The 23147-nt window shown below is 37.9% G+C and overlaps 1 protein-coding gene across 2 annotated transcripts in view; it reads left to right on the top strand.

The window, feature by feature from the left end:
- The window catches only part of RAB2A (RAB2A, member RAS oncogene family), a 95997-nt gene that overhangs the window by 19801 nt on the left and 53049 nt on the right, over positions 1-23147 (top strand). For both annotated transcript variants that reach the window (XR_011543029.1, XM_070630539.1), the window contains exon 2: positions 15140-15211. Coding sequence is in view for 1 of the 2 variants with exons in the window: in XM_070630539.1 (XP_070486640.1) it covers positions 15140-15211 (72 nt within the window). In the remaining variant the exon portion in view is untranslated. The remainder of the gene's footprint in view (positions 1-15139; positions 15212-23147) is intronic.

The following is a 23147-nucleotide window of genomic DNA, read 5'->3' as shown; positions in this document are numbered from 1 at the left end:
GGGAGAAATATTCTCTCGAGCAGGGCAGTGAAGGTTTGGAGGCACTTGGTTGGGAACTGACACACTAGTGTACTCACTAGAGAGCTGAACTTTTCAAAGGAGAGTGACACTTAATTTAGGGGCACATAATATCAGGGATGCAATTCTACCTTAGCACAGTCCCCTTTTCATTCTCTAGCATCATTTTCCTGTCTAAAAAATCCACTGTTGAATAAAATTTTTTTAAGAAACTGATTTTTTGGTTTTTAGAGATTGGCACCTGAGCTAACATCTGTTGCCAGTCTTATTTTTTTTTCCTTCTTTCTTTCCCTTCTTCTTCTCCCCAAAGCCCCCCAGTACATAGTTGTATATTCTAGTTGTGAGTGCCTCTTGTTGTGCTGTGCGGGACGCCGCCTCAGCATGGTCTGATGAGCGGTACCATGTCCGCACACAGGATCTGAACTGGCGAAACCCTGGGCCGCCGAAGCGGAGCGTGCGAACTTAACCACTCGGTCATGGGACCGGCCCCTGATTTTTTTTTTTAATGTAGACTAGATTTGACATTATGTAGAAAAGACTAATCTGTCACTTTATGATCTTTTCAGTGAGCCTGTGATAACATTAATTCAGCATTCACTGAGCATCTACTTTCTAAGCCAAGCCAAAGTGCAAGGTGGTTTTCGAAATACAAAAAGGTGAATCTTACTTGTAAGGGAGGAAGGTAGATCTTTAAACTGATAATAAAAGTATAATGTTTGATAAGTGCTTAATAAAGTCTGTATAGAGTACTGTGGTCTTAGCGCGGGGTTAAGTGTCAGCCTACCTTTAGGCATGGGGGAAGGAAAAAGCAGCATAGACTTCTCTCTTATTCTCTACATACTATCTCTTTTATTTCTCAAAATAGCCTTATGAATAAGGCAGTTGGTTTGATTGCCATGATATAAATAAGCAAACAAGGTCTAGAGACCTGAAACAACTTTTTCTACTAGTGTCACACACAGGATCCAAATCGAATCCAGTAAGTTTGTTATCTCTTAAATCTGTGGTGTACTTTGAAATGCCAAAGGCTATAATAGTGAAAGTTTACCAAATGTAAAACAAAACACTGGGTACTACTATGAAGGATTTAAAAAGTGAGTTAGATATGTACCTGCCCTTAAGGGCCTTATAGCAGTGCTGGTAGAATGTCATAAGGGCTCTGATTGAGACACTGGCTAAAGCTTGGAATGTCATAGGATCCAGAGTGACTGTCCTCCTTGGAAAACTTAGGGTAAGGTGGCATTTGAGCTGGTTCTTAAAACTGGGTAGGGTTTAAAAAAAAAAATAGAGTAGGGTTTAGACAAGTAGAAATGGTAAATAATCAAAATGTAAAATAGAACAGAAAGGTAGTTGTCATTTGTTGAGCATCTGCTAAGTCCCACACCTTGTACCTTCCTCAGTATACTGTCCAGTTTGGTTGTAGTAAAGACTCTGTGTCAGACAGTTAGTGGAAATAAAGCTAGAAAGAGAAATTCATTAAATGTTGGACCTAGGCAGGTACTAGATTGTGACAGGTTAAAGTAGAGTTTGAACTTTATTCCATAGACTTTAGAAAAGATTGAAATTTCTAAAGGAAAGAGTACAGGACTGGAGTTATGATTAAATTAGAAACTATATGTATACACACACACAGACATATACATGTATGAATACATATTCGTATTACAATACAGTGGCAGAGACATACTAGATGTTAAATGTAATCCTTTCCTTCTATCTTCTTTTCTCATCCATCCCTGGTGCAATCATATGTAGGACAGATTAGAAAGCTGGGATGTAGTTAGATGGTAATTACAGTGGTCCAGGTGGGAGGTAATAAAGGCCTTATCTAAGACAATTGTAGTGAAATGAAGAGGAGGTTACTGGTGAGAGTTGAAATTAACAGGGTTTAGGGAAGGATGTTGTAGGGAGTGAAAAAATTAAAGAAGGAGGTAATTTTCAGGCACTTTTCCATTCCAGAAGAGTACATACTTCAAAAACAGGCTCTTTTTCAGTTATTTTTTAAATATGAAAGTAATGACTACACATGATAAATTTAAAACACTCTAGAAGGGCAGAAGATTGGATACGGGGCAGGGGGTTAAAGATGACATCATGCAAAGAGAAACAGGTGAGGGGAGACACAGAGGTTAAAACTTTGGTAAGGTCCACTCTCCAAAGGAGTGGGCTACTCATAGTGGCTTCCTTCTGAAGAGTATAGTATGGAAAGGGAAGGAAAAAAGAGTTACTTTACGGTGGAGAAACCTTACAAACTACCTCAACCAGGTGATAGTCGAGGTTAACATCAGCAGTAATAACAGTCATGTTGATAATGTGTATACTTGTTACGATGTGATCGATGAAAATCATACTCTATCTCTGGTCTTCCTCCCAGATACCCATAACTCCAGTCAGTCATGGGGGGAAAAATCAGACAAATCCCAATTGAGGGACATTCTGAGATACACCTGACCAGTACTCTTCAAAACTGTCAAGGTCATCAAAAACAAAGTCTGGGAAACGATCCCAGCCAAGGGGAGCCTAAGGAGACGTGACAGCCAAATATAATGAGGTATCCTGGATGGGATCCTGGGACAGAAAAAGACATTAGGTATAAACTAAGGGAAAAAAATAAAAACTTTGGGGGAGGTAAAAACAGAGGTTTCAGAATGAATGCAGGGTAAGCAATAAACTTAAGGCTTCCCTGCTCACCGTTGTGTGTCCGTCATAGGTGGTTAGCAATTAGTGGCTAAATAGTCTGGTTGGAGCTCTTCCTAAGCCTGTTTTTTAAAATGAATTTTACCCTGCAGTGAGGCTTGGCTTCTTCAGATCTGTTGGTCTGAGCTCAGGTCTAGATTTCGTTTCCTGGAGTTTGTGCCACACCCAGGGTGAGGGAGATCATCACAGAAGCCTATCAGTATTCCTATCAGTATTCCTTCCTACTCCAGCATTTACAACAGAGGATGTTGTTGAAACTCAACAATGATATTGATTATTTTATACACACACACAACTGGAAAGGCTCCATATTTAAAAACCAGAAGAATACTTAACTCACTGTGCGAAGGTGGATGAGTATTATGGAAGCTTTCTAGAGGTATGGCAGTTAAGTTTTAAAGGTAAGTAGCTAAGTGGACAAAAAGTCACTGAGTATTGTGCAAAGACCCTATGTGTAAGAAATGCTGGTCTAATGAATCAGAGACTTTTAGCTGAGGTTATCGCTTTACTCATTTTGTGGTTTTGGTTTCATCCTAGAAGTCTTTTAGTACTTGGGGTACTGTCATATTGTAAAACAAAGATACGGAAATAGTATTGGGTGATTTGTATCAGTGGAAGGAGGGCTGGTTCTCCACATCTTCCTGCTTCCTTTTCATTTTATTGATTCTTTAGCACCTCTCTCAGCCTTGTCAGCATACTTGATTCTTCAGCAACTCTTTCAGCCTTCCAGTTTAAGGAAAAAGATGTCTTATGTTCTTAAAGCTACATCTTCTTTGGAACTTTCTTTAATTTCTTTCTTTTTATTACTAAGATCAGTGCCTGGAATATAGTGAACATTCATTCAAATATTTTTTGAGGACCGTCTTTTCCCTTCCCTCCTAGCCTTCACTGACAAATTTCTCAAATAAATGATCTATATTCCCTGTTTCCTTTTCTCTTACCACTCACTCTTAATATTCTGGTGTTTGAGTCACTTTACTGATTACAATAGGAATTATTATAGACAAGTTAACAGGACTAGGAGACTAACAACGTAAAAGTCTAAAGAGAAGGAGGACTGAAAGATGACTCTTGGTAAGTGTGTTGGTTTCCTCGGGCTGCCGTAACAAATTATCACGGACTTGTTTTAGGGCCTAAAACAATAAAAATCTGTTCTCTTACACTTCTGGAGGCCAGAAGTCTGAAATGCAGGTATCGGTAGGGCCGTGCTCCCTCTGAAGGCTCCAGAGATGATCCTTTCTTGCCTCTTCCAGCTTCCAGTGGTTCCAAGAGTTCCTTGGCTTCTGGCAGCATCATTCCAGTCTCTACCTCTGTCTTCACATGGCCGTCTGCCCTCTGTGTATCTGTCCTTGTCTCCCCCTGCCTTTCTCTTTTAAGGACGTTGTCGTTGGATTTAGGCCACAACATAAATCCAGGCTGATCTCATCTTGAAATCCTTAGTTACATCTGCAGAGATCATTTTTCCAAGTAAGGTCACATTCACAGGTTCTAGGGGTTAGGACTTGGACATAGGTCTTTGGGGGCCACTCTTCAGCCTTCTACAGGAAGCCTCCAGATGAGTATCTAATTGAAGTAATTGAGAGGATTGCTATCTTAGATGTGAGGGGGCATTGTGTGGAAAACCAACAGCATAAAAACAAATCTGAAGTCATTTTATTTAAAAAAAATTATAGATTTAAAAGAAAATATAGAAGGTGCATATTTTCTTCAATTAATTTTTAGAAATATGTATTTAAAAATTTGAACTCAAGGTCAGATGGGTCTGGTTGGAGATTTTGCTCCTCAAATATATTCATCTTGAAGAATCCTCAACATTTTTATTAAAATTTTTGAATTTGCAAAATTCAGAATTTTTGCATTTGAGACTTATGATATTCCTTTGAAGTAGGAACACTATATTTTCTTTTTCCCATTTTGCAGATGTGGAAATGGAGCTCGGTTTCTATAACGAATTTGTCTGAGGTCATAGGTTATGAAACAGTACAGATGGATTTGAACACTGCTGTTACAACTGTAAAGCTTGTATTCTTTCTGATATACCATGCTGACTTTATTAATTTTTTATTTAAAAGGAGCAGACTTTATTGTTTTTTCATGTTTTACATGTTTCTGAATTTGGAATGTTAGCACGAAGAGTAAACTTTTCTATGCAAAATAAGCTAATAATATTTAAACCAACTCGCCAAATCTTTATATGATCTGTGTTTGAGATCTGTCAGTTCTTTGGTATGACTTTAAAACATACAATTCTTCAGTGAATTACTTTCAGTCATGAGATAGGTCGTTCATTAATGAAACTTTTGTTACATTTTGTTTTTGAGGACCAAATATAGTAGATGACAGTATGAAGCCATGATTTCAGAATGATAGTTGGACAAGACTTTCCTTCAGGCGTTAGGAATTGGCCCTGGTATTTTTCATACCTCTGCTTTTTCATATATTTTAAATTAAAGCTGTTTGTCTTGCAATTTTAAAAATAGAGCCATCACCATTTTTGTGTGTGTCTGTTTGAGGAAGATTCACCCTGAGCTAACATCTGTGCCAGTCTTCCTCTTCTTTGTATGTGGGACGCCTCCACAGCATGGCTGATGAATGGACTAGGTCTGCACCCGGGATCTGAACCTGCAAACCCCAGGCTGCTGAAGCACAGCACATGGAACTATAACTACTCGGCCACAGGGCTGGCCCCTGTCTCACCAACTTTTTAAAATTATCTTTAACTTGGTGGGAGCCCGTTTAGGACGAGGAAGATAAACTTGAGTAGAACACCTAGTACTTATGCCAGTTTTTCTTGTGGAGAAGGAACATAATCTAAAAATCACTGGGAGGCTTATTAATTAGATTCTTGTGCCCAACCAAAGACTTACTGAATCAAAATCTCTGGGGTGGGGCTTTAGGAATCTGCATTATTAGTGAGTGTTACTTGTAATTGTTTGGCATTGATGTTGTATTTAGATACTCAGTTCTCACCACAACACTGTGTCCAACTGAGGACAGTCAGTGACTTGGACCCTCAATAAAGGAAGAAGGTAAGGTGACTTCATGGTAGAAATGCTGTTAGCAGCATTATTAAGTGTAATTTGTATTAATTAAAGAGTGGTGGAATAGCCAAAGCAATCTTGAGAAAGAAGAACAAAGCTGGAGTCACTACACTCCCCTGATTTTAAACTATACTGCAAAGCTGTGGTAATCAAAATAGTATGGTATTGGCATAAAAACAGACACATAGATCAATGGAACAGAATAGAGAACCCAGAAATAAACCCAGGCATATATGGTCAATTAATTTATGACAAGGGAGCCAAGAATATATAATGGGGAAAGGACAGTCTCTTCACTAAATGGTACTGGGAAAATTGGAAAGCCACATGCAAAAGAATGAAACTGGACCGCTGTCTTACACCATACACAAAAGCCAACTCAGAATGGGTTAAAGACTTCAATGTAAGACCTGAAACCATAAGACTCCTAGAAGTAAATATAGGGAGTAAACTCCTTGACCTTGGTCTTGGAGATGATTTTTTTGGATCTGACTCCAAAAGTAAAGGCAACAAAAGCAAAAATAAGTGGGATTACATCAAAATAAAAAGCTTCTACCCAGCAAAGGAAACACAGAGGTCAGTGGTTTATCCAAGGTTACCCACGTAGTGCTTTTAACCATTACGTGGTGCTGAGAGTTCAGTCAGAGTCTCTGGGAGCGAGACCTGATACAGATTTGGGGACTTTCTTTTTTTCAAAGATCACAAACCTCTAATGGGTAGAAAGTGATTGGGAGTGGGAGCTCCTTCACGCAGGGTGGTCAGGGAAGGTGCCTGTGTGATGAGAAGCCAGCCCATGGGAGTCCGTCTGCATGGAGAGAGGGGAGAGGAGGTGTGAAGGCCTTGCAGCTTCTGGGTAGAGAATGAAAACCAGTGGTAGGAGATGGATTTGGAGAGGTCACTTTTATGTTTGTTGTTTCTGTTTAATTCTACGATTATAGAACAAATATGTGCTTTTATAAAGGAAACATCTTTTTTGCTGGTTCCCCTCTTCATACACCTTTAAATACCATCTTATGCTGACAACTCTTAATTTCTAACTCCAACTTGAATATCCTTTCTGAAGTCTAGACTCATATATCCAATTGCCTACTCAACTTTACCACCTGGATGTCTAATAAACTTCTCAACTCAAAATGACCTAACTGGAACTGATGGTCTTTCCTGCTCTACCTACAATTTTCCCCATCTCATTGATCGTTCCATTTGATCAAGCAGAAATGCTGGAGCAATATTTAACATACTTCTCCTTCTTTCAAAACTCATATCCACACTCTCAACAAATTCTCTTGCCTCTGTTTCAAAATGTATGCAGAATTCAATCACTTGGAACCCCCTCCATAACTACTGCCCTAGTCCAAGACACCATTTCTTGCCTCATGGAGAAAGCCTCCTTAATTGCTTTCTTTGCTTCTGCTCTCATCTGCTTCTACTTCTCATACTGCTTCTACTTGTAGATTGTTCTCACTGTAGCAGCCAGAGTGATTATTTTAGAATTTAAGTCAAATTATATTACTCCTCTGCTCAAGACCCTTCAGTGAATCTCTTATTTAATCAGAAGTAAATTTAAAAAGTCCTGCGAGGTCTGCGTGATTAGGCCCCTGTGATTCCTGTGACCTCAGCGCCTGAGGGCATGACTCTTAAGAATGCCTTCTGAGCCTTAGCCACATTGGCCACATTACAGTTTCTCCAACACGTCCCACCTTACAGTTTTTCCTGTTTCCTCAGCCTAGAGTGTTCTCTCAGCTATCCAGCTGCCTATTTTCTTACCCCCTTCAAGTCTTGACTTAAGTCTCACCTTCTCAGTGAGAGACCACCTCCTTTAAATACCACATCCTTCCCCTTTCCCCCAACATTCCAGGTCACATATCCTTACTCTGCTCTGCTTTTTCTCTGTACTATAGCATTTAACACCCTGAAACTAACAAGCCCTGTGTGTCTCTCTGTTTCTCTCTCTGTATATATGCATACATACAAACATGCACACTCATTTTAAAAAAAGGGCTGTTCTTTGTCTCTTTCTCCTCGCTCCACAAGGGCAGGGACTTTGTTTTTATTCTTAACTAATATATTCCAGTTGCTTAGCCTTAAAACATATTAGATACTTCTAGAAGGATTGAATTTTGGCAAGCATTGGAGGTACATGTGATTACACTGAAAATGAATAAAACAGGGTTCCTATTTTAGGGAGCTTAAAGTGTAAACAGACGTTATTAATAAGTGATAGTAGTATTGAGAGTAGTAACAAACATTTGTTGAATTCTTCATTGAATTTTACCATGTGCCAAAGACTGTCTTACACAATTAATGCATTAACTTATTTAATATTCCTAGTGAATGTATGAAATAGGTATTATTATTATCCTACTTTTTATAGATTAGGAAATTGGGGCACTGAAAGGGTAAGTAATTTGAGGTTCTATTGATGGTGATTGGCAAGACTGGCATTGGAACCCAAGGAGTATGGCTTCAGAGTCAGAAATCTTAACCACTATGCTATAGTGTTCTTAGAATTAAATGAGGTGACTTATATAAATTGCTTAAAACAATGTCTGGCACAAGAGAAACTTATATATATGTTTTATCTGTTCTTGGGAATCATAATTTTTAATATTTCAAAGTTCTTGAGAGTATAGTCATAATGTGAAAATATTCATTGGCCATTTAGAAAACTGTTAAATTATCTTTTCTAAGTTGTCTCCTTCAGGAAAATCAACATATTTGACTGTTGTTCTCTCTGAAAATAAAGGATGATCAGTTGCAAATCCTGTAAAATATGTAGGATTTCATCAAGTATGTGAAAATATTGGAGCACTGCTTCAATTCCATGTAATGCCATTGATGAATGAGGATCTGATATTTAGACTAATAAACAGCAAAAGAAGAGGAAAGATATGGAGGATGCTTTTAAAGAACTATTTGAAAATCAAGGATTAGGAGAGGCTGTTGGGAAAATTGGTGAAAGAAACCTTGGAGATTTTTTCCAATTTTACTTTATACTATAAAAAGAGCAAATATTAAAGGATGTCCTGCCAAGTGTGCATATTGCTAAAAACCCTCTAACTTAGTCAACATTTCTTGTATTCTTTGTTCAAGAGGGTCTATTTGTAATTACAAATTAAGCTTTATTGTGTGTAAAATTTATTTTAATATTATTTAGGTTTTTGTAAGAAGTCCAATGAAAGGTTTTTGATTCCTATTTACAATGAAATTTTGGTCCCCATTTTAATGGTTTCCTTTTAGAGCCTTATTTTTTTCTCCCAGAAGATAAAGGGAAATTATTTAAAGGACCTCAGATTTGGTCAGAAGTTTACTCATTTCTTGTGCTGAAATTACTATTTTGTCTATGCAAGATGTTGCAAATAATCCTATATTCCAAAAATCCATTTAAAAATCTACCCTCAATTTTGAGCATTTTTCAAATTTAGAAAACATGGCATTTTGATTAAAGATCTCCTTTCTTTTTTCTTTTTTTTTTTTAAAGATTGGCACGTGAGCTAACAACTGTTGCCAGTCTTTTTTTTCTTCTTCTTCTCCCCGAAGCCGCCCCCCGCTCCCCCGGGTACATAGTTGTATATTCTAGTTGTGAGTGCCTCTGGTTGTGCTGTGTGGGACGCCACCTCAGCATGGCTTGATGAGCGGTGCCGTGTCTGCAGCCAGGATCCAAACCAGCGAAACCCTGGGCCGCCGAAGCAGAGCGCGAGAACTTAACCACTCGGCCACAGACCCGGCCCCAAAGATCTCCTTTCTGCATGTCTGACCAATGATACAGGTTAGATAGAAGTTCTCAAAAGCCCATGCGTTAGTCTTGTGGAGTTAGCTACTTGATCTGAGCATTGATGTTCCTTGAAGCTGTTGAACTAAGACTTGCGTTTAACTTGAACATAGAGAGAGGTGACTCATTTAATTGTTTTAACTGTGTAGAGGTCGTAATACATATAAAAGAGCACTTAAAAACCAGCCTAATACATAATGGAGTTAAACCACAAGTGCTCATAGATTTTAAAATTCAGTAAAAATTGTCTTCAAGTTTCAAATTAGCATGCTCAATCATAAGATAAGGATTAGCTTTTTTTCTGGAAGTGCAGATCTGTTTGAGATCGAACGTAGCATTTGTTGACATTGTTTTTGCTGTATTCCAACACAAGAATCTGACCTATACTTTGGTAAAATGGAGAGAAAAATCCTCTATGTTGTTTCACATCGTTTTACTGTGCTTTGTGGCCTGATGGAGCCATTGTTTTCTGTTTAGATTTAAACAGACCTTCAACTGTTAACTTTAAATCCACTCAGTAAAAAGAAAACATTGTTAAAATTTTAAAGCTAAGTAATATAGTAAATCGTCAGATCTAAGTAGCAGAGTTAGAAAGGAGCTTAGTGATTATCTGGCTCACTTATCTGTACATAGAGTAAAATTATATCCAAGAAATGAAATGATTTGTACAAAGTCGCCTTGGTTAAATCCCTCCCAGGCAGCCATCTTCCAGAGATAGACATACTGAGAAAAATTCAGAATTAGCTATATGTGCAAATTTTCTCTTCTTTTGAATCAACAACTAGGACTTTTTTTGTAGTAAGATAGGAGGCAGGACAGAAGGAGGTTTTATAACACTTGCTTTCTATCTGTTTTGTGCTGGAGATTTGGTGCTGAACATAATCTCTATCTTAATGGAGCTCATGTTCCATTGAGGGTCACATTGTATTGTGGGAGAGCCTATAAAGCATTATGATACGGTTGATCAGTAAAATTAATAGCTTTTATTTGAGGGTCTTTTCTCTTCTACGTGCTGTACTTTTTGTGTGGTGGTGGTTGTCTGTGTCAGTGTTGAACTAGAGAAGAACAACCAGTAGGGTATATGTGTGTATAGATAAGAGATTGAGTTCAGTTGATTTACTAATGTACATGATTGTGGAGGCTGGATAAGCAAATCTGAAACCCACAGAGCAGGCTGTAACTCTTAGGCCTGGTCAAAGTTGCTGTCCACTGGTGGAATGATTTCTTCTCTGAGAGAAGCCTAGGTCCTGCTTTGAAGGCATTTCAACTAGTTGAATCTGGCTCACCCAAATTATCTAGAAATCTCATTTATTTAAAGTCAACTGATTATGGACTTTAATTATATCTACCACCTGCCTTCACAGAAACACCCAGATTAGTGTTTGATTGAATAACTGGGGACGGGCCAAGGCAAGTTGATGCATCCAAAAAACTGTCATGTTGTTTTCATTTTTTTCTTTATGTATATTATGCCTATAGAAAAAGGCACATTTCCTAAATGCAGCTCAAAGAACTTTTATAAACTGGACACATTTAGGTAACCAGCACTGTACAGGGGCCCTTTTACACTTATTTCGTTTGAGACTTAAAACAATTCATTGAGGTATCTGAGTTTTCCTCATTTTATAGATAGGATTTTGAGGCCCAGAAAGGTCAGATACCTTGCCCCATGACACAGCTAGTAAGTGACAGAGCTGGAATTCTAACCAGGGTTTTGAGGCTTGTGTGGACTATTATGGAAGCCCAAGGTAACATTAATTCTGCATGGGGATTGATAGACTCTTTGGAGCAAGAATGCTTCACTGAAGAGGCCATAGGAATCCCTAAGCTGGATCTTAAAGTATGAGTTTAGGTTTGCCAAGGAGTAAAACATTCCTTGGTAAGAGGTCCCAGGGAAAGAATATGGTGTCATTTCAGAAGACAGGAGATGGTTTGTTATGCTTAACTTTAGGGTCTTTAGGCTGTGGTTGTGTTTATATGATTTATTCAAAGAACCTTGTTTACAATTTTGAGGAGCTTGGATTCTATATTTTAAGCAATATAACATGAGAGTGAGTTACTCATCTGTGTTTTAGCAGAAATTTTCCCAGTGGTTTATAAAATAGATTGGAAAAAGGACGAAGGACGAAGGGAGAAAAATCATGTCTTACTGAGAACCAGAACTAGAACACTAAGGATTAAGAGGAGGGAAGAGCAGGGAATTTAAGAAGACTTTTCTGAGAGAATTGATGAGATTGGTAAACCATTAGATGTAGATGATGAAGAAAGGGAATTAAGGATATTGTGATTTTTCTTGTTGGGGTGATCTGTTGGGAAGCAGTTTCAGAGATAAGGAAATACTGAAGGAGAAGCTGAGTTTGTTCTGAGTTGTTGATTGGGAAGATGGTAGGCAGGAGAATGCAGAAGAATGCATTAGGTTTTGGAAGTTTGAGTTCCGGGCCTGAAGGAATTAAAGTGGACGTATTCAGTAGGCATTTGGAAATAAGGAGAGTGAAGTTAAGATGTGGCTGGAGAGATAGATTTGATACTCATTGGCTGATTTATAGAAGTAGGTGAGGCTGTAGGACTGCATTAGTTCTCTCAGGTGAAAAGAAAAGGTAACCGAAGACGGGATGGCGGGGAAAACCTCCAGTACTTAAGACTTGCGTGGAAGAAGAGGAGCAGTTGTCACAGAATTAAGAAACCAAGGAGGTAGTTATAGTCTCGTAAACCAAAAGAGATCATTTTCAAGGAGGTTGTAGGCAGATGAACTATATAGATATAGTTTATGAGCCCAAATAGATCATATTTCTGGACTAGATGAGATGAGGACTGAGAAAAGGCTAGCTAATTCAAGTTGGCATTTTGGAAAAGCATTGGTGATTGTGAGCCAGACACCCCAAGTGTTTGGAAACAAGTTTATCTAGAATTAAAATAATAGAAATCAACAAATACTGAATAAGATAAACTATCTGTAAATATCACCAACCCTAACAATGGTCAATAGATATGTAATGAAGGAGACTTGCGAAACACCACAGTGGCACTTGAATATTTTCTCCGCCTTTCAAGATACAATTAAGGGCTGGCCCGTGGTCGAGTGGTTAAGTTCTCGTACTCCACTTCAGCGGCCCAGGGTTTCACTGGTTCGGATCCTGGGCGCGGACATGGCACCACTCATCAGACCATGTTGAGGTGGCATCCCACATGCCACAACTAGAAGGACCCACAACTAAAAAAATATACAACTATGTACTGGGGGGATTTGGGGAGAAAAAGCAAAAACTATATATATGTAACAACAACAAAAAGATACATTGATTACCTGAAGAAAAAATATAGAGTTTTGAAAGTGAAGAACCAAAGAGTCAGTAAGCATTTTCTCTATTTAACCAGCATGCGGTCAGAATAAGTGGTATTGATATTACTGGAGCAATGTGTATTCTGTTGTAAGATACGAAAGGGTTTTCACTTAAATGATTATTAGATTGTTAGATGATTCTTCAGGTCCCTCAGTAAAATCTGTGATTTCTAATTATAATTTTTTCTGTGCCGTATGGGAAAATTTTGGACATTGAAAATGGAAATGAAAAGACACAGAGGAATCTTAAATGCACATTACTAAGTGAGAGAGGCCAATCTGAAAGGTTATATATTGTACAATTCCAGCTATATGACATTCTGGAAAAGGCAAAACTGTGGAGACAGTGAAAAGATTAGTGGTTGCAAGGGGTTGGGGTAAGGGAGGGACTGATAGGCAGAGCATAGGGGATTTTTAGGGCAGTGAAACAATTCTGTATGATACTATAATGGTGGATACAGTATACATTTATCAAAACCCATAGAATGTACAGCACCAAGAATGAACCCTAATGTAAACTATGGACTTTGAGTGATGACAATGTGTCAGTGTAAATTCATCGATTGTAACAAGTGTTACAACTGGATGCTGATATTGGAGGAGGCTGTGCTCATGTGGGGTGGGGAGTATATGGGAACTTGCTGTGCTTTCTGCTCACTTTTGTTGTGAACCTAAAACTGCTCTTAAAAATAAAGTATATTTTAAAAAAGAAAGAACTGAAGATTCATATGTCAGTTGTTCACCTATTTTATACTTTCATTCTTTGTTTTTACTTTCACACTTTTTAAAAACTAATTTTCCTTTCTATCCTAGACCTGAAAGACTACTCAAAGGAGTTTAGAAATCTGATAAAATGAGTTTGACTTCGTGCCTTTTGTAGTGTAGAAAGGAATTATGGATAAAAGAAAGAGAAGAAAACTAAGGTCAAATGTTACGAAATTCCAGTTTATTTTCAGTTAACTAGAATCTTAAAACATTCAAAAAACTTTGAACAAATAAAATATTTCCTGAAATATATATATACACACACAGAACATTTCTTTGATTTGTTACTGGGCATTTTGACAATCTTTATAACATTTGTGATGTTTGACAGTAGGGCCAATCATTCAGCAAAGTTGTGAAGTGCCTTATCTCTGCCGTAAAACAGACAGCAAGTCAGAAGATATTCATTGCCCTTCTCTCATTGAGTTTATAATCTAGAAGACATCGAACAGCTTTCAAGCATCACTTCAGAAAGCCCTTCTCCAGCCCTTCTGTCTAAATTAAGTCTCTTTTGTTATGCTTCCTCGTAGCACTTTATTCTCTTCTTTCAAATGGCAGTTATTATAATTACTTCAAATTACAGTTTATGTAGATTTGGGTATTCATTCTGTTTAATTTCTCTACCTGTACTAGATTGTAAGGAAGGAAACAGCTCCATTTTCCACACGATTGTATCTTAGGTCCCTAGTGCAGTGCATAGTTAGCGTTCAGTAAAGACTCGTGGAGTCAATGGGTGAAGGAGTGAATGATGACTGCCTCTAGAGTTCTGTAGAAGTGCAGAATGCTGTCAAGTACGCAGACTTGGTCTAGAGTGAGGATAAGGGCCTGAATGCATAGGAAGGTGGTGTATTCAGTATGCACTTCTCCTCAGAGGGCAAGCAGGGTGAATATAGAACATTTGCCCTTCGTTTAGAAACGTGGAAGCTATTCGTGACCTTAACAACGTGAAATTTGGTGTTATAGTGAAGGAATGCAATTCGTTACAGTTGATCCTGAAATGAATTAGCCAGATGATAGAGCAGCAAGTAGCTTTTCCCAGAAAAGTAGATCCCAAACACTAACTGCTACCTTATTTGTCTGCTTGTTTGTTGTGTGTAGGAGAGTAAGATAAGCTATAAAAAGAGGAAATTACTATGTTTTAAAATTTTCTCACTACTACACAAAACACAAAAGTGCATGAACACTTAACTGCATGAGTACTGTGGTAGAGGCTACTGGGAGGACCTGGTTGGTTGTTTTCTAGGGGTTGCTGCCACTTTTATCTTTCAGATTGAAAAATGTTGAATTAATAAGAAAGGATGGCAAGGGTGTTTTGGATTGGTTGACACCCTTCACTTAAATCATCAGTCCTCTAATTTCCCAGGAAGTTAGAGCACTGAGAAATCATGGGAGATGGTTTACAGAGCACCAGAAACCCTGGCTGCCTCTTGTCCATGTGCTTTTATAAAATGTTTCTTAATCTGTGACTTTTGTCTCTTAATTTTTTTTTTTTTTTTTTACTTTCAGGTGTTGGTAAATCATGCTTATTGCTACAGTTTACAGACAAGAGGTTTCAGCCAGTGCATGACCTAACTATTGGTAAGTTTTATAAAAGAGATGGGAAGCATTTGAAAGTTTTGGGTAGTGGAAATGGAGTGTGCTTGAGGGTCCGTTCTATTAGTGATGAGTCAAAAAATAATGAAACTAGATTTGTTGCTGTGCAGAGTTTAGTCTCCATTGCTTTTTAAAAATATAATTATAGTAAAAATTATGTTACCTGACTGTGTAGAGGTGGTTGGAGCGCAGGAAGACATTAATATTTTGATTGTATTTAATGATGAAACAAATGATTGGGTGACAATGCAGCATATGGGTAAGAAGAGAGACTCTAGACTAGCTTGCCAGAGTTCAAGTCAAGGCTCTGCCACTAACCAGGTGGGCAAGCGACTTGACCACTTAATGCCTTAGTTTCTTTATCTGTGAAATGAGAATAATAGTAGTTCCAATCTCACAGAGTTTGTGAACAACAAATGAGTCGATAAACATGAAGCACTGGAACAATGCCTGGTGACATGGTAAAGGCTTAGGCTTACCTATAATTATTAATTGAGAAAAACTACCATCAGGCATTTTTTAGTTTTCTCAATTGTGAAGAATAAATGAAATAGTTACTAGCAAGGAATAATCAACAAATATTAGCTATTATTATTAGTGATATTACTCATTAATAGCAAAAGTATAAAATTAAAATGAGTGAAAAACTAAAAACTTTTAAGAATATGTTTTGGGGGTCCTTATTTGTTAAACAATTATATTTATATCCTGAAAGCTAAAGAATCTAGCTGAATTACTCTTCCATGGCTGTAGCCCATTAACAACTAGAAACTAGTCAACTGTGAAGAAATAAGGTAATTGGAAATCCAGTTAGACTTTACAACTGATAGCTTGATATGTTTTTTTCAGCCGGTGACCACTTATTTTCCATGAATACTGTTAACTCACTGTGACAAGCAAGTTGATTCTCATGTGCTGTGTAAAATACCAAATCAAAGATAGAGTTTATGAATCAAATTATTAGATCGATTAATAGTTTTCAAGCAAGCCACATGTACTTTGAAGACTCAAGTCTTTCCTTAGTGGCTACTGTCAATAAGAGTATTCAGATTCCATTTTAATTTTGCTAGTTTTAAGTCTACGCAATAATGATGGGTAAAACAGGTACTACTGGTTCATGCTGGTCTTCATGGTATAGTATAACTTTGGTGAGCTCATTTTTGTGTAGGATCTGCTCTTTGCCCAATAGGTCTGAACCTTGATAGCTATCTCTTAGGCATCACTCAGTTCTGAGATAACTAGCCAAACAGTTGTTTTTAGGATAGAGTATAAACAAAAATGTCTCCTTTTTCATTGAAGCTTTCATATAAATTTCTAAGTTGTTACACCACACCTGATGGAGAGGTTGGGCCTGAGCCTGGGATGAGAAACTGACTTAGGCTGTACTTGTGGAGAGAGAGAAAGGAGTAGACCAAAGGGAGTTGTCTGGAAAACTGTAACTCACGCAGCTCTACCACCTGGCTTCACTCTGGATTTGTGGGTTGGAGGCACCATGTCTTCTCTTCTCTCTTGGCCTGGGTTAACTGGTGTCTTCCATGGCTCAAGCCCCAACCCCCGCCTGACGGGCCCACTGCTGGTCTGGCTTCTGAGCTCTGGTAACCCTGGTTTCTCTCTTGGTCCCCCCAGCCTAGGCGTGGTAGCAGCTTCCTGCTGTTACTAATCTCTGAGTTGCTTTACCATCTCTTCTTTGGGCTTCTTAGCTCTTCCTTTACTATAACCAATTCTCTACTTTAAATTCCCTTTGTTTTAAATACTTAAGTATGGTTTTTGTTTCTCTGGTTGGACCCTGACTGCTATACCTTATGACATCCATCACAACAATTTATTTTTCAGACATAAAAACAATTTAGCAGGTCAGTAGCACATATTTTTTAAAGGAACATTGAAGTGTTTGCTAAAATAGGTTTAAGACAGTGTATTGATTCTGCTGCCTACTTGCCTTTGCCTGATGAATAGAAGAAGATAAAAAAGTTAAGGTTGGGTCATGACTGAGAAGTTTTAGTGACAGAGAAGAGTTAATAAAAGACCATAAAAAGTGAGGAAAGACTCTGTGAAATATTCCTTACCCTTTGACTACTATCTCAGTGAGAGTTGTTATGATATGGATCAAAGTAGTAGTTTATAAATAGCTTCCTGGATACAATTACATTGAAGGTGCAGACTAGTCTTGCTACTCAAAGGATGGTTCAAGGGCCATTGCACTGGACTAGCATAAGTATATGTGGGAGCTTGTTTAGGAATCTACTGAATCAGATTCTGCATTTGAACAGGATCTCCAGGTGATTCATATGAACATTAAACTGTGAGAAGCGTTGGAACAGTGGCTTTTAAGTACTGATTACCCAGGTAGAAATATGTTTTATATTGTTGACCTCATGCACACATGTGAGCACACCCACACACACATCCTGGCATCTCACTTCCTTTACTTCACTTCCTCCTATGATCTTGCTTCCACTCTGTCTCAGCTACTCATTCTGATAGTCACACCCAGAATCTTGTCATTGCCAGTATTTGTAACCACTCCAGAATCTCAGTTTCGTGCATCTGGCTGTTTGACTATCCCTCGCATCCTTCTAATGCACACCGTCTAGCTCCTAATGTTAACGATTTATTTACTCCATCAGACATGTAATCCATTGATGTACCATTTTCACTCTCTCCATTTTCACTCTCACCCCTCTCAAGTTCTTACTTCCCTCCTTGTCCATCTTTACTTCTAACTACTATAATGATGTCATTATAATCACTCCTCCATGCACCCTCAACCCTCTTGTCCCCTTTCTTCCTTCATCATACTCTTGTGGCTAACACCTAGGTTAGATTCAACTATATTTACTCCATGCCTGCATGGAGAAAAACACAGAGGCATGCTAGCTGGTCTCATTGTAATTCCTTGGATAGTAACTTCTAACTGCCCAACAATCACACTTTATTTCCAGTCCAGTCACTTTTTCCTGTATAACTATATTATACTTTCTTTCGCTTTAAGCATGCGGCACCTAACTTGTCTTCACTCTTAGATGAAAACCTTGGTTTCTATTTCACTCAGAAAATAGAGGCAAATAGAAGAGCATTTTCACAGGTTTCCACCACCATGTAGACCCACCTACGTGCATTGTGCCCAAAACTCAGCCTTCTCCTTGCTAATCTGGATGAACTCTTAATTTGCAAGGTCTGCTCAAGAACAGTGCTTCAGCAGGTTTTTTTCTTTCAAGTATCAATTTTTTCCCTTTTTGATGGTAATTTTTTATGACTTTATTTTCTTTTCCAGCTTTCAATCCTTTTCTCTCCTTTTAGCAAAAGTCCTCAGAAAGAATTGTCCTTATTTTTTATCTCTCATTGTTCTAAACCTGCTCCACCTAGGGCTTTCTCCTTCAATGTATACATATTCAGCTGCTTACTTAACGTCTCTTCTCTTGTATGTCTAATTGGCATCTCAAACTGAACACATCCCAAATAGCTCCAGATCTTTTTTCCTCCCAGATCCTCACAACTATACATCTACACACACACACAGACACACCCCCATACCCTTCCTCTTGCCTAGATTTATTTTTCTCCTTAACTTTTTATACAAGTAAATATAAATGAACATTGTCTCTCACCCATATAAAGTGAAGTTGTCTCATGACAGCAGAGTTACCTGTTTTGTTCATTGCTGTATCTCCAGCACCTGAAACATACAAGGACTCTATAAATATTGCTGAATTAATATACTGTCTCTCTGGAGGGAAAGCTTTATAAAGCAACATGTAATGTTACAGTGCTTAGTGTATGCATCCTTTTAATGCTGTTCAGTTACGTTGTTTACAAATAATTCTAGTTACAGCCCACTAATTCTCACCACATTTATTTCACTACCTGCTAATGGACACACTGGTCTGGAGGCCAAGCCATTTATATGTTGATTCCACCTTCCTGCCTATTTCCCCCACTTCCTTAACCCAGTCAACATATAAGCAGTGACTACTAGGAGTGAAAGTAGACTTTTGGGAAAAAGGTGGCAGAATTGAAGCATCATTTCTTCTGTTAGGCTCACCACAGGAGATCTGTTAAAAATACACCTATTTGGTGTTCAATTTTCTGATAACTTGAGTTATCTAGAATTACATTGCCAAGAACAGGAAGATAGCTTAAAAGACGTTGTGTGAACATCTAATGTAGATCACACAAAGTCTGTGTACCTGAATCTTAAAATGTAAGTGTATTTTTCTGACAGGGTATGGTCAGTATGAAAACCTTGTAAATATCCAGAGAAAGTTAAACTCCCTGTCTAACTTGCCTTTGGCCCTCCAGTGGCCACTGTGGTGAGTTTGGCCTGTGTATCTCCTTCTAGAGTTTTTAAACATATTCATCAACACACAGCTGTTCTAAATTTGTGCTTCCTCCACCAATGTACTATAGTACCCATTCTCATCACCCTTGCCTCTACTACAGCTTATTAATGTTTTTAATATTTGTGAATTGGAGAGGGGAAAATGGTTATTTTACTTTTTAGTTCCTTAATTTTTGGTGAGGCTGAGCATTTTTTATACGTTTAAGAACCACTTTTGTGTCTTCTAATTACTTGTTTACATTTTTCCCCCTTCTACTACTAGTTTTCTTTGGTCAATCCATTGGCATTTTCCTTTGTCTTTCAAGCCTTACTAAGGAAGGCTCCTCAGTGCACAAATTATGTACATATTCTGTTAAATATTCTTCTAATACTATAAATTTGTACTCTATCTGGTATATGGTCATGTATATGATTTTCTATAATCGCTTTATAGCTTGTGGCCCCACACAAATAAGCCTGTCTTTCTTTTCTATTTGAATTGTCACCTTTGTCATATGCTAAATCTCCTTGTTAGTGAGCATGTTTGGGGACTCTCAGATCTATTCTATTTCTGGGTTGGTTTTTTTTTTTTTTGTATTTCATAAGGTAGTATCGCACTATGGTATTCGTAGTAACTTTGTGGTATACTTAATATATGATTGGCATTTTTCCTTTTCTGAGTTTTCTTGATTATTCTTGTGCATGTTCTGTCGGGTGAACTTTCATCTCAGTTTGCCAAGTTGCAAAATTTTTGGTGAGGCTTTTAAAATTTGGTAAGAATTTTAGTAAGTTTATGAGTTAAAGGGGCATGCCCAGTGGTGCAGCAGTTAAGTTCGCATGTTCCGCTTCGGTGACCCAGGATTCGCCAGTTCTGATCCCTGGTGCAGATCTACACACCACTTGTCAAGCCATGCTCTGGCAGGTGTCCCACATATAAAGTAGAGGAAGATGGGCTTGGATGTTAGCTCAGGGCCAGTCTTCCTCAGCAAAAAGAGGAGGATTGACAGCAGATGTTAGCTCAGAGCTAATCTTCCTCAAAAAAAATAAAAATAATAAAAATAAATTTATGAGTTAATTTAGAGAGTTTATGTTTTTATTATATTGAGATTACCTATTTATATACATAATATGTGTTTTCCTGTATTCCAGCTTTCTAAGTGCTCTTCTGTAAAGTTTTAAAATTTTCTTTATACAGCCTTATGCTTATCTTGTTTGTTTTGGTAGTTTATAGATTTTGTTGCTATTGTGAATTGGGTTTTTTCCACCATTATTGTTGTTAAATTATTTTGCACGTTCTAAGTAGATAGTTTGGTCTTATCTGTAAGTCATAATTTTTTCCTTAGCTAATATTTATACCGTTTAGCTTTGTTCTTGTAATTTATGATCAAAATCTTAAGAACAATTTAAAATTGAGGATGTCTGTTGTAATCTTTTTTTTTTCCAGTGTAATTTGAGTTCCTCTGATGTTTTACCTTTTACTATGGTATTTGCTGTTTATTTTTCATAGAAAATTAAGGAAATTTCTTTTTTATGTGTAGTTTTCCCTTTGATTCTAGAATTAGGAAAATCAAACCTTCTTCCTACAAGTCTCTGTTTTGAACCTCTGCAGTGTCTGGGTTGCAGGAGCAGGTCCGTATGTTCTCATACTGGTCTAAGGAAGGCCCAGCCTGACTCTTGGCTTCATAGCCAGCTATGCTCTCTGCTGTAGCAGCCCCACCTGGGGGAAGGAGCGACATTCTGCTTCTTACTATGCAGGGATGATAATGATTTAGAGACATTTAGAAAATAGGTATTGAGGGCCGGCCCCATGGCGGAGTGGTTAAGTTCGCGTGCTCCGCTTCGGTGGCCCAGGGTTACACCGGTTCGGATCCTGGGCACGGACATGGCACCGTTCATCAGGCCGTGTTGAGGCAGTGTCCCACATGCCACAACTAGAAGGACCTACCACTAGAATATACAACTAGGTACTGGGGGGATTTGGGGAGAAAAAAAGAAAATATGTATTTACATTGAGAGTATTTTGTTCTGGAAGGTTTGAAGTGAATAACGCCTTAAAAAATAAGCGTCACTCCCTGACAATGTTAGGTAAATCAGGCCTTGCCTTTGGCTCCACAGACAATTTGTCTGGCAGCCACATTGTCTCTTAATTGAAAATGTATCTGGGAAGAGAGCCTCAAGGGCATCGGGGATCACGCTTTATCTCATAAAAAAAAGCCTTTCTAAAAGGGATTCTCAAGCGTATATATATATACTTAATGAAAAAGATTTAAAATGTTTAAAAATCTAGAAGAGAATTCAGGTTTGGGAGTTTTTTTTTATGTTTCCAAGCCTTCCAGGACACTAGCTTCAGTATTTTCTTTTGCCACATAGAATACAAAGGTAAAACCTGCGTTGAACCCAGTTATGAGAAGGTAGATGGGAAAGAGTTAGGTTTCTGAAGCTGAAATTGAATTCTGTCTGTTTTTATTTCATTTGATAGGAAAACAGAAATCATAGTTTTTTAGTAATCAGTAGTACTTGTCAATTTTTCCTTTTGACATCTGTATTTTTTTTTCTACTGTTATTCTTTATCTCGTTCCTGATTCTTTATCTTGTTCCTGGATAATGCAGTAGCCTTTTAACTAGTTTCTTTGCCTCTCATTTTTTTATTCTCTGTCCTCATCCTCTTGGTAAGTGAAGTTAAAACATCAATTTTATTATGACGTTTCTCTGCTTTACGTCCTGATTTTCGTATAACATTTCTTTAAAATTGGATAAATTTTTAGAGGCAAAATCTTTGTTTAAAGATGTTAGGCTTTAGCAACCTCTGTCTGCTTCTTGGAATAAAGAGATAAATATATCAAAATCCAGTTATGGCTAAGTTAAATGAAAGTTAATATATTAGAATATCTGCAGTTTCATATAGAACCCACAGGAGGGTGGCCACTTGGACTTGAGAATGGGCAGGAATGGAGCATCTTAGAGGCTAGGAAGCAGGACAGCCCTGCAGCAGAGACGGTCGTAGCCTTTCATCTGCTAGGATGAAATGGTTGCAAATCAATTTTAGCATCTTTATCCCTCTGCTCAGGATGTCACTTCCAGAGAAAGAGCATCTGCTTGCCCTTGTTTGCCTTGCCTGCCTACCCTTGGTTATCAGTCAAGGGTCTGTTTCTAATTTGTAGTTGTTTATTGTCAAATTTGACATTATGCATTGGATTGAAGAAATCTTGAATCCCAGTGAGCAGTGCCGATGCTTTTGGATTGTGGTTAAAAGCCCATCCATGCCAATGGAAGGAAAAATAGGATTTCTCGCTCCAGTTTATGGCTAGAAACAATTCATGAAAAGGCTTCCACTTTGTCAAATATCTTACTGGTATGTAGAATTTTGTAGTTTAGTACATTCCTTTTAAATCCTGGATATTTCAAAGAACATTTGTCCTGTATTCAGCCATTGGTTTCTTTCCTCAACTACTCTCATTTTCATGTCATTGATGGTAATCTGGTGGATGATTGTTTTGTGTGTCTCTCCACCACATGGCGCAGAATATATATGAATATATGTATGTGGACAGGTAGATGTGTAAATGTTGTCATGGTTTTACACTGCATAATTTTATAATTTTG

This window comes from Equus przewalskii, chromosome 8, assembly GCF_037783145.1.
Source record: "Equus przewalskii isolate Varuska chromosome 8, EquPr2, whole genome shotgun sequence".
NCBI lineage: Eukaryota > Metazoa > Chordata > Mammalia > Perissodactyla > Equidae > Equus > Equus przewalskii.
Note: the sequence above shows the minus strand (reverse complement) of the source record. Positions and strands in the feature narration are given on the sequence as shown.